The sequence below is a fragment of the Schistocerca cancellata genome, chromosome 8 (genome assembly GCF_023864275.1).
Source record: "Schistocerca cancellata isolate TAMUIC-IGC-003103 chromosome 8, iqSchCanc2.1, whole genome shotgun sequence".
Taxonomy (NCBI): domain Eukaryota; kingdom Metazoa; phylum Arthropoda; class Insecta; order Orthoptera; family Acrididae; genus Schistocerca; species Schistocerca cancellata.
Window position 1 is genome coordinate 283,384,900 of NC_064633.1, and position 16,432 is coordinate 283,401,331.

Below are 16,432 nucleotides of genomic sequence, written 5' to 3' on the forward strand. Positions count from 1 at the left end.
ACCTACGTTTCTAGCATTTGTAGACTTAGAGAAAGCTTTTCACAATGTTGACTGGAATACTCTCTTTCAAGTTCTGAAGGTGGCAGGGGTAAAGTACAGGGAGCGAAAGGCTATTTACAATTTGTACAGAAACCAGATCGCAGTTATAAGAGTCGAGGGGTACGAAAGGGAAGCAGTGGTTGGGAAGGGAGTGAGACAGGATTGTAGCCTATCCCCGATGTTATTCAATCTGTATATTGAGCAAGCAGTAAAGGAAACCAAAGAAAAATTGGGAGTAGGAATTAAAATCCGTGGAGAAGAAATAAAAACTTTGAGGTTCGCCGATGACATTGTAATTCTGTCAGAGACAGCACAGGACCTGGAAGAGCAGCTGAACGGAATGGACAGTGTCTTGAAAGAAGGATATAAGATGAACATCAACAAAAGCAAAACGAGGATAATGGAATGTAGTAGAATTAAGTCGGGTAATGCTGAGGGAATTACATAAGGAAATGAGATGCTAAAAGTAGTAAATGAGTTTTGCTTTTTGGGGAGCAAAATAACTGATGATGGTCGAAGTAGAGAGGATATAAAATGTAGACTGGCAATGGCAAGGAAAGCGTTTCTGAAGAAGAGAAATTTGTTAACATCGAGTATAGATTTAAGTGGCAGGAAGTCGTTTGTGAAAGTATTTGTATGGAGTGTAGTCATGTATGGAAGTGAAACGTGGACGATAAATAGTTTAGACAAGAAGAGAATAGAAGCTTTCGAAATGTGGTGCTACAGAAGAATGCTGAAGATTAGATGGGTAGATCACATAACTAATGAGGAGGTATTGAATAGAATTGGAGAGAAGAGAAATTTGTGGCACAGCTTGACTAGGAGAAGGGATCGGTTGGTGGGGCAAATTCTGAGGCATCAAGGGATCACCAATTTAGTATTGGAGGGCAGCGTGGAGGGTAAACATCGTAGAGGGAGACCCAGAATGAATACACTAAGCAGATTCAGAAGGATGTAGGTTGCAGTAGGTACTGGGAGATGAAGAAGCTTGCACAGGATAGAGTAGCATGGAGAGCTGCATCAAACCAGTCTCTGGACTGAAGACCACAACAACTACATGACAAGTATTACATTTAGAAGTAGGCTGTATGTCTTGAGGAAACGTAGCTCAAACGCACAATTAACCCCAATTATACTAACCAATATTTGAGAATGACAGCACTTTTCGACTTCCAACAAACTGAAACATAATTTCACACATTTTCTAAACGTTTCCTCGCTTACATGCTTAACGCCAAATATTTAATACATAACCCATATGTAAGGTACTCAGATGTTGAAACTTCAAAGAACTGGGTACATACTGTTGGTGACCTAACCTGTTAAGGCGGTAATTTGGAGGCTGGCCACGTGTAGCTTACAATTTGTATGAGTTGTGTATTCGTGTGTAAGCGACAGGTGTCAAACCTCCCCTCCCCTCCCCTGTCGTGCAGTTGCCGTCCACACTGTAGAGCTCACCAGTACTACTGTCCCCTCCCTTACTGTGGCCTCTGCTCAGGTATGGGTCAAGTTATTCTGAGCCCACACTGACAACTTGCATGATCCTCTAACGGAACCAAATTACGCCTGTGGTCAACCTGTGATAAAAGTCGTTTGATCCGTCATCTCTTTTACAGTCCGAATCAGAATCTGTACTTGGCTTTAAAATTACTCACATATTTGATATACCTTTCTTTGAGAGAGTGAACGAAATTGTTTGAGCTTCTCAATTTTGGTGCATGTACGTGCTAGAAGTGTCTCCTATTTCCCTGAGGTCTGCTTCTACCAGTTTTTCCATTCTTAACATTAGTGTTGTCTGCAGAGAGTACCGGATCAAAACTTCCTCTCTTACATCGATCAGCACGCTGAAAACAATTCAAGAATCTGTGATGTGATCGTCACATATCGCTGAGCATTCTTTTATAATTTTTCTCTTCATTTCTTGACTGCCAACGGCCTTGCCGCAGTGGTAACACCGGTTCCCGTCAGATCACCGAAGTTAAGCGCTGTTGGGCTGGGCTAGCACTTGGGTGGGTGACCATCCGGTCTACCGAGCACTGTTGGCAAGCGGGTTGCACTCAGCCCTTGTTAGGCAAACTGAGGAGCTACTGGATTGAGAAGTAGCAGGTCCGGTCTCGTAAACTGACATACGGCCGGGAGAGCTATGTGCTGAACACATGCCCCTCCGCATCCGCATCCAATGACGACTGCGGGCTGAGGATGACACGGCGGCCGGCCGATACCGTTGGGCCTTCATGGCCTGTTCGGGCGGAGTTTAGTTTTTCATTTCTTGAGTATTTTTGAGGAAAGTACAAAGGTTGCTTTCTCTGGAGGAAGGTTCCAAATTATCTTGCTACGCATTGAGCGGGGCCATGTGTACCTTGACCACAGGAGGCTTGTCGCAAACGCCGTGTAGAAGGTGAGAGGGTCCTGAGGGCACTGCAGCTCGTGAAGAACTTGCAATAAACCCCTGGTCCTCGCTTTGCTGGTGAGTGCGGCTTTCTCCTTTGAAGGCAGCTGCCCCTAAGCTACTGCAGATCCTTAGTGTATGAGTGTGCATGACGAATTCACCTCTTTGTACGCAGATGTAAGAACAGGCCAACACGGTGCTGCTCAGCAAGCATGAGAAAATTCGTTGCCTTTCCCTTCAAATCTTGTTACCCAATCGACTCAGTCTTGGCTGACAAAGTGTTTGGGTGCGAAGGGCTCGATCAGTGAATGGAACATGACTAGCGGACGATCCCAACCTCTTGTATTTTGAGATGCTTTCTGTAAGCCAAGGAAGGAAATTTTATGCAAGATTTCTCTGTATTCACGTAAATTAATCGAAATTCCTACCAGTCACTGCGGCAATGGCTGGATGTACTCTCCTCCATACAGCGTTTTTTAAAAAGTCAGGAGTTAGATTTAGAGGAGAATTTCGGGCGCTTGTCGTGGGGTAGCCATCTGGGGCCCTCGTGGTCCAGAGATAAACGGATACTGCCTTTTACAGCTGCGCCATCACGGCTGTCTTTATTCGATACTAACTGGCACATTCCAGCACACATTTTCTAGATTTTAGTAAAAGTCGCATTTTGGATTCGTGCTGTGCACTTTCTAGGCAGCTCACAAGTTTCTGGCTTTGGTATGCAGCTTGAGTTGCCTGATTAGTTGTAATGGTTTGTGGGTCTTGGACTCGTTTACTTCCCATCAGCGAGCTGCGAAAATTACAGAGCTTGTAGCGTTTCCCAAGTAGTCTTCCACGTAGATTAGGTACCTCCTCACAGTGTCAGCGAAACATTCTTGATTAAACTGAGCTTCGAGAAAGCTTTGTGTTTCAATATTTGACGACTTTCTGCTCGTTGCATTAGATCATAATTCTCAGTCAGCTTTTGCGTGACTTTATCTCCATTTCATAGTAAGTTATTTCGAGATTTTGAACAAATAAATGACTTATTAAATTCAGACTAGATCTGAATGTCAGAACCAAAGTATTGTCCTATAACTGATCCTGGTCCTGCGACTGTCTAACAACCAATATAACCTCTGCATTCCTAATTTATTGTCCTCACTGTGACGATGTTTCATTGTAAAGCAGGCACCAACCTTCTTATTTAAACATGATATATGAGAGCATTTTGATCTGCTATTTAATTTCTGGTTCACGAACATTGAGCTGAGCTCGTCTTAGATTTAATAAACCAGTTATGGTTCAGAAATTATCCACTATTGGCATCAGTTCATGACAACTAGCCATGACAACTATTGTTATGAACTGCGTCGTGGTTCAAGTGTGTCGTGTTCAATGCTTCTCAACACTTTGCAGTGGACTCTGTCTTGCAGCGGTGTTTTCTGTTGTCTCTATCCTATCACACAACAGGTACTTCCTCCTCCTCCTTCCAAATGTAGCCGAAAGAACCAATTTAGAATTCTATAGCGCTTCAGAAACCCAGTCGCAACATTAAATTCCCGATTGATCAGTTTATTGTTTCAGAAAGTTGTACTGCAAACACGCATCTGTCAAACCCCTCCCGTAAATTCTTTAAGGAAACAGCATGCAGTTAAGCTGAAATCTGAAATTTTCAGCTACTTCGAACGTAATGAACTTCCTACCGAATGACCTAACTGTGCCAGTATCTACCAATAGCAGGTGAGGCAAAAAAAATCTGGAAAGGGGAAGAGTATGGTTTGGAAACTGGGTAGCAGAGTATCGAATCTCACAAAATATACCAGTCCTTGCATCCACCGACAGGATGCAAGAAAAAGACTGGCTGTGCACAAAGGGTACCGATTTAATTAATTAGTCAATCAGTCTTACAGAGTGAGGGGGTATTTCCAAGACATCCACAGCTGGGGAGGGGGGGGGGGGGCGCGCTTTACCAGGTATCCACTGCTTTGTTCAGGACAAAGGTGGGGCTGGTGTGCCACATGGCAGACACTACCTGTTTTTTTCTTGAATGTCTTTGTTTCATCCATTACAGATTCCCACAGCAGTGGAAGTACGAGAAGAAAGACATGTACTGACTACCAACGCTGGGCCTGCATGAGCGTCGAGGAGGGCAGGGGAGGGGGGACATCTTAATGTGGATGTATTTGCATACAATGGTTTACTCAAATAGGAAGCATCCACTTAGAGAGAGAGAGAGAGAGAGAGAGAGAGAGAGAGAGAGAGAGAGCGTGTGTTTCAGGAGGAATTTCTCAGCTATCAATATCAAAGGGTTGCCGCCACCTGATGCCTTGTTTGGCAATTAGCATGACAACCGGTCTGTGCATCACAGGAGACAGTTGGCTGTACACTATCTGGCAGTGGTCGCGGGGCCTGTACATACGGGAACACACGAAGCGGCCGCCCGGCAAATCAGTTTGGGCGTGGGCGCGCAATGCCTTGTGGTCAGTGTGACAGATTGTTAACAGTGTAATTATGTGTGGTGGATTATGTTGACAGTATTCCTTCTGTGGTTGGACACAAAAGCGCTGCAATTGTTTGAATATTCTACACTGCCTTGTCAGCTTCAACATCATTAAATAAACAGCAGTCCATACACTGCAGTCAATTTTCCGACAAATTCTTTAATTAAGTAAATAAACTATATTCCAAACACTGCCTTGTATCCCATAAATTGTTTAAATAGACAATATTCCACACGTTGCCTAGTCTATCAGAAACTGTTTAAACAATAATCCATAAACTGTAATCGATTTCCTGCCAAATACTTTAAATAAATACATAAATAAACTATATTCCGTACAATGTCACAATGTCCTTTATCCCATAAATTATTTAAATAGGCAATATTCCACTCATTGCTTTGTCTATCAAAAATTGTTTAAACAATATTCCATATGCTGCTATCGATTTCCCGCCAAATGCCGAACAACTGAGTCTTTTTCCGACCAATTTCTGGGTGGGGGAGGGGAGAAGGGTTGGGGATGGGAGGGGAGGAGTTAATTATTTGATAAATTTAATTAACTGGTCAATGAAACTGATGGTGTGGGAGGAGAGCTATTCAAATAACTTAGGCCTGAAAGTGTCCTTGTACTGGCGTGGGGATGTGGGGGGGGGGGGGGGAGTTTGGAGCTTCCCAGGGGGTTGAGGGAGGAGGAGTGGGAGGATGGGAGGATAATGGGTGGAGGGCGTTTCTAGGAAAGGTGGATTATCGCAAAGGGGTCACAAATCAACCCCTGGTGGTCATAATCCACTTATCAGAGCAATACGTAAGGATAGGGGTAGGTGGTCATAAATTTCCCCTTTTGTGTTAAAATTATTACAGTGTTTATAAATCTCAATAGTCTCTCCATACACACAGGCATAATAATGCGATGTTTTCGATATTGATACTCGTCTCAGTGAATTTTATTTCATGATCACCCTCTTGGTAAAGATATTCCACTACGGCCGAATTATCCGTATATCCACGCGGCAATTCCTCTTTTATTCAACCAGATAGGTGTTAACACTTCTTTTTCGGTACCTATATAGACCAGGGCCATCACAGAAGTTGGGAAGGAAAACACAGGTACAAAGAAGGTAGCTGCGAAGAAACCATGGGTAACAGAAGAAATACTTCAGTTGATTGATGAAAGGAGGAAGTACAAACATGTTCCGGGAAAATCAGGAATACAGAAATACAAGTCGCTGAGGAATGAAATAAATAGGAAGTGCAGGGAAGCTAAGACGAAATGGCTGCAGGAAAAATGTGAAGACATCGAAAAAGATATGACTGTCGGAAGGACAGACTCAGCATACAGGAAAGTCAAAACAACCTTTGGTGACATTAAAAGCAACGGTGGTCACATTAAGAGTGCAACGGGAATTCCACTGTTAAATGCAGAGGAGAGAGTAGATAGGTGGAAAGAATACATTGAAAGCCTCTATGAGGGTGAAGATTTGTCTGATGTGATAGAAGAAGAAACAGGAGTCGATTTAGAAGAGATAGGGGATCCAGTATTGGAATCGGAATTTAAAAGAGCTTTGGAGGACTTACGGTCAAATAAGGCAGAAGGGATAGATAACATTACATCAGAATTTCTAAAATCATTGGGGGGAGTGGCAACAAAACGACTATTCACGTTGGTGTGTAGAATATATGAGCCTGGCGATATACCATCTGACTTTCGGAAAAGCATCATCCACACAATTCCGAAGACGGCAAGAGCTGACAAGTACGAGAATTATCGCACAATCAGCTTAACAGCTCATGCATCGAAGCTGCTTACAAGAATAATATACAGAAGAATGGAAAAGAAAATTGAGAATGCGCTAGGTGACGATCAGTTTGGCTTTAGGAAAAGTAAAGGGACGAGAGAGGCAATTCTGACGTTATGGCTAATAATGGAAGCAAGGCTAAAGAAAAATCAAGACACTTTCATAGGATTTGTCGACCCGGAAAAAGCGTTCGACAATATAAAATGGTGCAAGCTGTTCGAGATTCTGAAAAAAGTAGGGGTAAGCTATAGGGAGAGACGGGTCATATACAATATGTACAACAACCAAGAGGGAATAATAAGAGTGGACGATCAAGAACGAAGTGCTCGTATTAAGAAGGGTGTAAGACAAGGCTGTAGCCTTTCGCCCCTAATCTTCAATCTGTACATCGAGGAAGCAATGATGGAAATAAAAAAAAGGTTCAGGAGTGGAATTAAAATACAAGGTGAAAGGATGTCAATGATACGATTCGCTGATGACATTGCTATCCTGAGTGAAAGTGAAGATGAATTAAATGATCTGCTGAACGGAATGAACAGTCTAATGAGTACACAGTATGGTTTGAGAGTAAATCGGAGAAAGACGAAGGTAATGAGAAGTAGTAGAAATGAGAACAGCGAGAAACTTAACATCAGGATTGATGGCCACGAAGTCAATGAAGTTAAGGCATTCTGCTACCTAGGCAGTAAAATAACCAATGACGGACGGAGCAAGGAGGACATCAAAAGCAGACTCGCTATGGCAAAAAAGGCATTTCTGGCCAAGAGAAGTCTACTAATATCAAATACCGGCCTTAATTTGAGGAAGAAATTTCTGAGGATGTACGTCTGGAGTACAGCATTGTATGGTAGTGAAACATGGACTGTGGGAAAACCGGAACAGAAGAGAATCGAAGCATTTGAGATGTGGTGCTATAGACGAATGTTGAAAATTAGGTGGACTGATAAGGTAAGGAATGAGGAGGTTCTACGCAGAATCGGAGAGGAAAGGAATATATGGAAAACACTGATAAGGAGAAGGGACAGGATGATAGGACATCTGCCAAGACATGAGGGAATGACTTCCATGGTACTAGAGGGAGCTGTAGAGGGCAAAAACTGTAGAGGAAGACAGAGATTGGAATACGTCAAGCAAATAATTGAGGACGTAGGTTGCAAGTGCTACTCTGAGATGAAGAGGTTAGCACAGGAAAGATATTCGTGGCGGGCCGCATCAAACCAGTCAGTAGACTGATGGCCAAAAAAAAAAAAAAAAAAAAAAAAATATATATATATATATATATATATATAGACCAGACCACAACTACAAAGAATTTTATATACACACAGTGTAGCCAAAGGATGTCATATAACTTTTGTCGATCTTACCTTCCTGGTGGGTCTGAAGGTAGTTTCCACGCCATACTTGCTCAAGGCTTTCCGAATGCGATACGTAATCGTACTAGTAAACGGAAGGAAAATTTTTCCTTTTCGCGGCCGTCGTTCCTCGTCGATCCTGATTGTCTCCCTATGGTGAGGTGCCGGATCTATCTCCTTGTTCAAACAAAGCTGCTTCTTGAATGTGACAATAGATGTAGAAGCTCGACTTTTAATTAAGTCGGTTCAAAAATTTTGTGCGTCCTGTCCACCAAAGTTTTAATCACGCCTCTTTTTTTGTCAGGGGTGGTGGTTAGAATCTTCGTGCAGGCAGTGGTCAGTATGTGTGGCTTTTCTGTAGCTTTTCTGTACACCCTAGGCCCCAATGTCCCGTCCCGTCACTTGATAACACACACATCCAAGAAATTCACTGGGCCATTTATTCTCTGTCTCCAAAGTATTCTTTTTTCATACTGTTGAAATGTATCAGGAACGCTTCCAATTCCTCTGCACTGTGCGTCCATACTACGAAAGTATCATCGACACAGCGGTAACACCTGGCTAGTCTTTTACTGGCAGTCTGCAATGACCATTGATCAAAGTTCTCCATAAACAAATTGGTTACAGCCGGACTAAGAGGCCTGCCCATAGCCACCCCGTCATTCTGTTCATAAAAATAATTATTGCATTGCAAATAGGTCGTCGTGAGGCAGTGTCTGAATGACTCCACAATATCTACTGGAAAAATATCCGCTATACCTGAGATAGTTTCGTTCACTAGGCAAAGTTTTATACATCGACCACGGCCTATTAGGCTGGTAGCTTTAAATGTCAGTACCAGCAGTGAAAACTTACATTGTAAGCTAACATTAATGGCTCATGAATCCCCCAACCAAAGGCAAAAAAGCTATTTTTTTCTAAACTTTGGCCATCTGGAACTCCCACTTCTGTCACTTTCATTTCCTGGAAAGCCCTGCATATACCAGAAATTTGCATGAAATCGATGATGACGAGTAGGCGCGGTCTCCTTGTAAGACTAAAACAAAACAAAAACAAAAAAATCCTCGACAGCTATAAAGTTCTCACACCATGGACATTTTTAAACGTATTATTTTTGTGGGATTCCACAGTCTCAACGTGTTTTTGGGATGACAACACGCTCCAAGTAGGCTGTAATCTGTTTATTATGCATGAAATTAGCCAATTTCAAACGTGGATAATTTTCAAGCGCCTGTTATGGGTTCAAAAATAATGAGATGGGTTTGTGCATCAGTAGTATACAAGCTCTCGCATACAGATATACCTTATAACCCAAGTTACTTACGTATTTTAAGCTTCGCGCTTCATTTCACATTTTACTGCACCGCTGATACATGTGGGCAGGTATACATTATACTTCTCTACGAATATGGCGCAAAAACAGTACAACAGCGTAGATGATTACGTCCATTAGCATACACCTACAGAAAGCTGTCATATCATAGTATAAGCACAGCTGTTATGGTATGACCTAGGATTTACATGATTTGTTACTGGGTCTAATGTACCACATGACGTATTCGTTACTACATCAGTACTGTTTTATTTCATAGACTAACTGGCACATCCCATTAAGAGGCCCGACATGATCTTTTGTAGTTCGGACTTTCTGCAGTAACTTCTAATAGTACATGTTGTATGACATGACATATGACGTATGAGATTCGATCCTCTACTTCTAATAAGATAGCACTTGTGAGAATAACGAGCATAATGTGCCAGTGAATATTGCGCTAGTAGTTTACATAATTTTATCGACCATCCGTAGCTACGAGGCGTATTCGGAAAGTAAGGTCAGATTAGGAGCGAAATGGAAACCACTGTGAAAATCCGAAGGAACTTTGCGTAGATGTGTTGAGCCGTGTCTTTAGTGTGCCTGTCGGTCGCTTCACGACGCTATTTTCAGTTCAGAGCGCAAAGTGATCACGTAGAAATGCCTAAAACAGCAGTGTCTCCCGCCAAATATATTTATCTGGTGAGAGATTTCGCTTGAAGCTATGCAGCGCACATAACATAAATGTCATGCGTTTCTTTTTTCAAGACAATTTTCAGCCGCATTCTGCAGAGGCAATGAAGCCTCTCCTGCAGCTTTTTCGACGGGAAGTGTTTGATCACCCACAATACAACCCTTAACTGACTTCCTGTGTTGTTCATCTCTGCTCACATGAACCGCTGGCTACGAAGACATCATTTTGGCACAAACAACGAAAGGCAGACCAGCGTAGAGAATTGGAGGAAAGCGCAGGCGGCTGCCTTCTGTGACGGAGGTCCGGGAAAGTCTGTACAACGCCACGACAAATGTCTAAGACGGAGCGGCGACTATTTACAGAGGTAGCTGGAAGGTGTGGCTAACTGTTTCGAATAAAAGATTTTTGATTTTCACTGTGGTTTTCATTTCGCGACCTATCGGATCTTACTTTCCGAACAGCCCTGGTAGAATTCTAAACGTCTTTGGTCCACCGTAACAACTGAACCTATACTATTGAGGTATCGAATATATTGCTTCCCCCTACTTATACCTCCCGAGGAGATCACGAATGTAAAATTAGAGAGATTCGAGCACGCACAGAGGCTTTCCGGCAGTCGTTCTTCCCGCGAACCATACGCGACTGGAACCGGAAAGGGAGGTAATGACAGTAGCACGTAAAGTGCCCTCCGCCACACACCGTTGGGTGGCTTGCGGAGTATAAATGTAGATGTAGATGTAGATATGGCAGCTTTCTGCATGTGTAGGCTAATGAATGTAATCATGTACACTATTTTATTGTTTTTGTGCCACATATACACAGAAATATGATGCACACCTTTACACATGTACCAGCAATGTAGTAAAATGTGAAATGACGGGTGAAGCTTAAAACATTTACGTAACTTGACTTATAAACTATGTGCGTATGCGATAGCTTGTGTACTATTGATGTATAAACCAATGTCACTATTTTGGAACGCATTACATATACTTGAAAATGACCTACAGTCGAAACTGGCCAATAGCACCGATAATAAACAGATTACAGCCCACTTGGAGCATGTTATCATTCTCTGGACATTTTTGCCATCCCAGACATGAACCTGGACAGCACTACAACACCAGGAGTGTCCGAGCTAATCCTGGACGTATGGTAAGTCCAGATAACGAGAGGTTGAATAGAAAAGAAAGTAAAGATAGGAAGCACAGGTTCTGTTCGTGTCGACGCAGATCGTAATACCGAAACGGCAAGTATTCAAATCCTATCGCTGAATCATTCGGCAAAACCCAAGCTTGAGGAGCAACAACACTCGCTAGATGTCATGAAAGTTCCTCTGTATTTTTTTTATATTTTTATATGTTGTCTACCGTAGGCTCAAATTGAGGACCATGTCTCCTATGGTCATGGAACGAGTCAGTACATGAAATTATAACAGAAAAGTAATAATAGATAAAATGAAACTTACATGAATCCTATGGAGATGACAAGCCATAAGTTTAAATAAACATAATCAGCAACGTAACAAAGGAGTTAGCTTAATTTTTTTAAATTTTTCCAGGAGTTCTCGACAGAGTAGAAGGAGTGAGCCATGAGGACACTTCTGCTTGGGCTTGACACTACTGCTAAGATCTTTGAATTCTTGTGGCAGGTTATTGAAAATGTGTGCAGCAGAATACTGTACGACTTTTCGACAAGAGTCAAGGAGGTGCGTTCCAAATGCAGATTGGATTTCTGCCTAGTATTAATTGACTGAAAGCTACTAAGTCATGGACAAAACCAGATCTCGTTAGTAAGAAACGACATTATAGAAAATATGTATTGACACGCCAATATCAGAATTCCCAGACTACCGAACAGGGATCGACAAGAGATTCGCTACCTTACACAACATATTTCTCGAACCGCCCGTTTCTGAGCCAAAATACCCTTTTTGAATCAGAAGAGTTTCTCAATAACTAGTACCATACGTCATAAGTGACGAGAATAGACAAAGTAGACTACTTTTCGTGTTGTACTGTCACTTACTTCAGATACTGTTCGAAGAGTAAATAAAGCAAAATAAAGTTTTTGAACAATATCCAGAACATGTTCTTTCCACGACAGCTTACTGACTATCTGGACGCCTTGGAATTTGAATTGTATGGTCTCACTAATCACATGTCCGTTCTGTGTAATCAAAATGTCAGCTTTTGTTGAACTGTGTGTTAGTAAGTGTAAAAACAGTTTTACTGTAATTTAGCATCAATTTATTTTCTACAAGCACTGCATTATTTGTTACTGTGTCAATATTGCACACATCCTTCACTACCGAGCTCGTGTGGTCAGCAAACAGAAATATTTTAGAATCGCCTGTAATACTAGAAGGCATATCACTCGTATAAAGAAGAAACAGTAGAGGCTTCAACAACGACCCCTGAGGCACTCCTAACTCAACTATGCCCCACTGGGACTGCACGTCGTGGAGAACAAGTTTCTGCTGTCTGCTCTTGAATAAGAGGTGAACCAGATGCGAGCTACTCCCCTTATTCCACAATGGCCCAACTTCTGGAGTCATATTTTGTCATCGACACAATGGAACGACTTAGTTAAATCAAAGAAGACACCTAGCGCTCGTAACCAATGATTTAATGCGTCCATGGTTCAGTTGCTAAGCCATTTCTAATACCAAACTGTATATTTGACAGCAGATTGTGTGAATAGAAATGGTCAAGTGGCTTTGTATATACAGCCTGTGTGTTACCCCAGTAGAAGTTTACGATACGAGCTGCGTTTACACAGCGTTTGAGCGGCTGGGAGGCTGCGCGCGCTCACCTGCGACGACCATGTGCAGGTAGGTCATGGCGGCGATCTGCTGGTAGGAGGGGAGCGGCCCGAGCCCTTCCCTGACCTCGTGCCGCAGGCGCTCCTGCAGCGCCGGGTTGGCGGCCAGCTCGTACAGGCAGCAGGTCAGCGTCGTCGCCGTCGTCTCGGAGCCCGCCGTCACCAGGATGGACGCCTGCGCTGTGCACAGCTCCAGACCGCCCTCTGCGGGAGGAAAGCGCAGCTAAAACCACGTCTCATAATAAACAACCACGTGCTGTATCCTAGAGGCAGCCCGTACGTTGATGCTACAGGTTTGTGTGGTTAAATCCCTGACACGTGGCAAAGACAATGCGAAAAAGTACAGTTTCTGAAAGATTCAATCCTTTAACCAGGTTGCATTGGTTGGCTGGTTGATTTGTGGGAGGGGACAAAAGGGCGGGGTCATAGTCCCATCGGATAATGGAAGGTCGGGGAAGGAAGTCGGCCGCGCGCTTTCGAAGGAACCATCCCGGCAGTTGCCTGAAGCGATTCAGGGAAATCACGGAAAACCTAAATCAAGATGGCCGGATGCGGGTATGAAGCGTCGTCCCCCCGAATATGAGTCCAGTGTGCCACCTCGCTCGCTGAGGTAGCACTGCGATGCTTTTAAAGGTCAAAAGAAAAAGAAAAAATCACACTGCCTGACAAAAGTGTGAAGCTCCCAGCACGGAAGGAGGAAACGAAATAAAACTTCGCAGGTTAAGATGGTGGTTGTTCTGCTCTTCAGTCCGAAGACTGGTTTGATGCAGCTCTCCATTCTACTCTATTCTTTTCAAGCCCTTTCATCTCCGAATAACTTTTTCAACCCACATTCTTCTGAATCTGTTTATTGCATTTATTTCTTGATCTCCATTTACAATTTTTACCTCTCCCCTCCCACTTCCAATACTAAATCGGTGATCCCTTAATGTCCCCAGTGTGTCCTACCGATCCATCCCTTCTTATAGCCAGATTGTGCCACAAATTTCTTTTCTTTCCAGTTCTTTTCAGTACCTCCTCATTAGTTACATGATCCACTCGTCTACGCTTCAACATTCTTCTGTAACAGAACATTTCAAAAGCTTCTATTCTCTTTTTGTCTTAACTGTTTAACGTCCATGTTTCACTTCCTTGCATAGTTACACTCCATACAGATACTTTCAGGAAAGACTTCCCAACACTTAAATGTATATTCTATCACGCTCTGATCCACAGAACGCCACTTTTGTTTCTCCTAGTGAGTATTCCCCCCCCCCCCCCCCCAGAGATCAAAATGGGGAACTGTTTTACGTCCTGAATATTTCACACCAAAGGATACCATCATCATTTAACCATAAAGAGAGCTTTGTGCCTTCTGAAAGAATTACGGCTGTAATTTCTCTAGCTTTCAGCCGTTCTCTGTATCAGCACAGCAAGGCTATTTTTGTTGATGTTACACGCCCAGATCAGTTAATCATACATACTGCTGCCCCTGCAACTACTGAAAAGGCTTCATACATACATACATTAATCCTTGTTCCATAGATCATGAATAAAACTTTTCGTAATGATGTGGAACGTCTCACTTTAACATAAGTTTTCTTAACACAAAATAATTAATTTTTTTTACGGTTACTACTTCGTACCTAAGAATTCATCTGCCCTTTTTCAGGAATCACAAGCTTGTCTGGCCTCTCAACAGGTAACCCTCCGTTGTGGTTACATCTGCCGTAGGGCTATCTCTATCGGTGAGGCACGCAAGCCTCCCCACAAACCGCAAGAGCCATGGTTCATGGAGGGTGGAATAAGACGGTATATGATGTTATTTCAGTGATTACAAAAATTCGCAAAGAATTTCGTGGTGGAGGCCCACTTATTAGTATGACGTTGCATCCCCCTCTGGCCCTTAGTCCATTGGGAACCGTGTCATAAAACAGTTGCATCCTCTCCTCAGTTGGCCCACAACTGCTGTAGCCAGTCCTCACGATCCTGGATACTGGTACTGGAACAGAGTTGACGTCCGAACTGGTCCCGCAAATGTTCTGTTTGGGTACTTTGCTTGTCATGGGTTCAGTGAGACATGTGCCGTGTGTGGACGAGCATTATCCTGTTGGAAAATGGCACCAAGATGTACTGTCAAATGATAAATAACGATCAGGACGTCAGTGATGTAGGGTTGTTCTGTTAGAGTTCCCTCTATCCGTACCAGTTATGATCCAAAATCTTACCCAAGGGCTCCCGTCACCACGACGCTACGAGTAACACCGCAGTGCTTCTCCAAAACAATGAAAGTATGTGCCTCTCCCCAGATTTTCATCATATTCACTGACGACGGTCATCCGGCGTATTGTATCGCCGCTATTCAACGATGAAGACGCTGTGACGCCGTTCATCAGCAGTCCATACTTCCGGCCACACCACTCCAGACGCAGCCGTTTGTGTTCTGGTGTTAATGACACCGTGCCCATAGGACTGTAAGTCCGGCTACGTCTAGTCTCTGACCAATAGTGACGGCAGGCACGGATGTGAAGCGATTACGATGTGTTTGGGGTACAATACGGTGATCCTCCCTCTTGGTGGTCAGATGTAGTTGACTGGAGCCTAGACGGCGAGTGTGTCTGCGTCCATGCTACCGTGCCGTCCAAAATCGGGCGACTGTCACATCCAAATGCCCAATAAATTTGGATATTACATGATCCGATAGGAACAGAGACTGGCAATCAGATCTCTTTCAAAGTTTTTCAAGTGCTGATAACGCTGTCTCACACGAGTACACTGCATCCTCGTGTCCTTTACAGTAATCATTCAACGTATGACACTCCTCGTACCATTTGTAATTATACCCTACCAGGCCTAGTAACACCACTGAACAGGAAGCAACACTAATGCACCCTGGTCACCATTATACTTCAGACAGAGAACTGCAATTCTAATTATTTACATATCTGCCGATTGTGTGTATGTATACGAAGCTGCATTAGCGTCCTACCATGTTCTTGGTGCGTGACGTTTTTTGGCAGGCAGTGTAATCGCTTGTTGTTGACTGAGCTGCGTACGAGTCTTGTCATCGTAAAAACATTTGTGCCCATCTCGCCAGTCTTTAATTCCACTTTCATAAAAATGCCCATTTATTACCAAATCGTAGTATTATCGTAATGTACTGAAACATATTTTAATAGAAATAACATCTTTTTGTTTTTAGTTACTGGTCGCATGAAGATAAATTAAAATTTGAGACAGACTTTCGAAATGCCTCATTGTTATACAAAAAAAAAAAAATACTTCAGCAATATTGGTCAATCTCCTAAAATAAAAATTATTTAATTTCATGTTTGATGTTTCTCATTTTTGTAACAAATTATAATTCATCGAGAATACACACATTTTCATGTGATTAGTAATTAAAATTAAAAAAATATGATTCAGTAATTCGTAACGAACATTTTCGTTTGATAAGAAATACAGAATTTTAATAAAATTATGGAAAAAAATAAAAGTTTCTACTGGTGATATTCGAACGAGCGGCTTATGATTACAAAACTTAACCTATGCATTTTTTTCAACTA

At 42.7% G+C, this 16,432-nt stretch overlaps 1 protein-coding gene and 1 pseudogene across 1 annotated transcript in view; one reads left to right on the top strand and one right to left on the bottom strand.

Moving 5' to 3' along the window:
* LOC126095515 (cytochrome P450 6k1-like) overlaps window positions 1-16,432 on the bottom strand; it is a 187,719-nt gene that overhangs the window by 37,751 nt on the left and 133,536 nt on the right. Inside the window, exon 7 of the mRNA XM_049910300.1 lies at window positions 12,879-13,091. Within this exon, the coding sequence (XP_049766257.1) occupies window positions 12,879-13,091 (213 nt within the window). The remainder of the gene's footprint in view (window positions 1-12,878; window positions 13,092-16,432) is intronic.
* Window positions 1,967-2,084, top strand: LOC126095846 (5S ribosomal RNA; annotated as a pseudogene).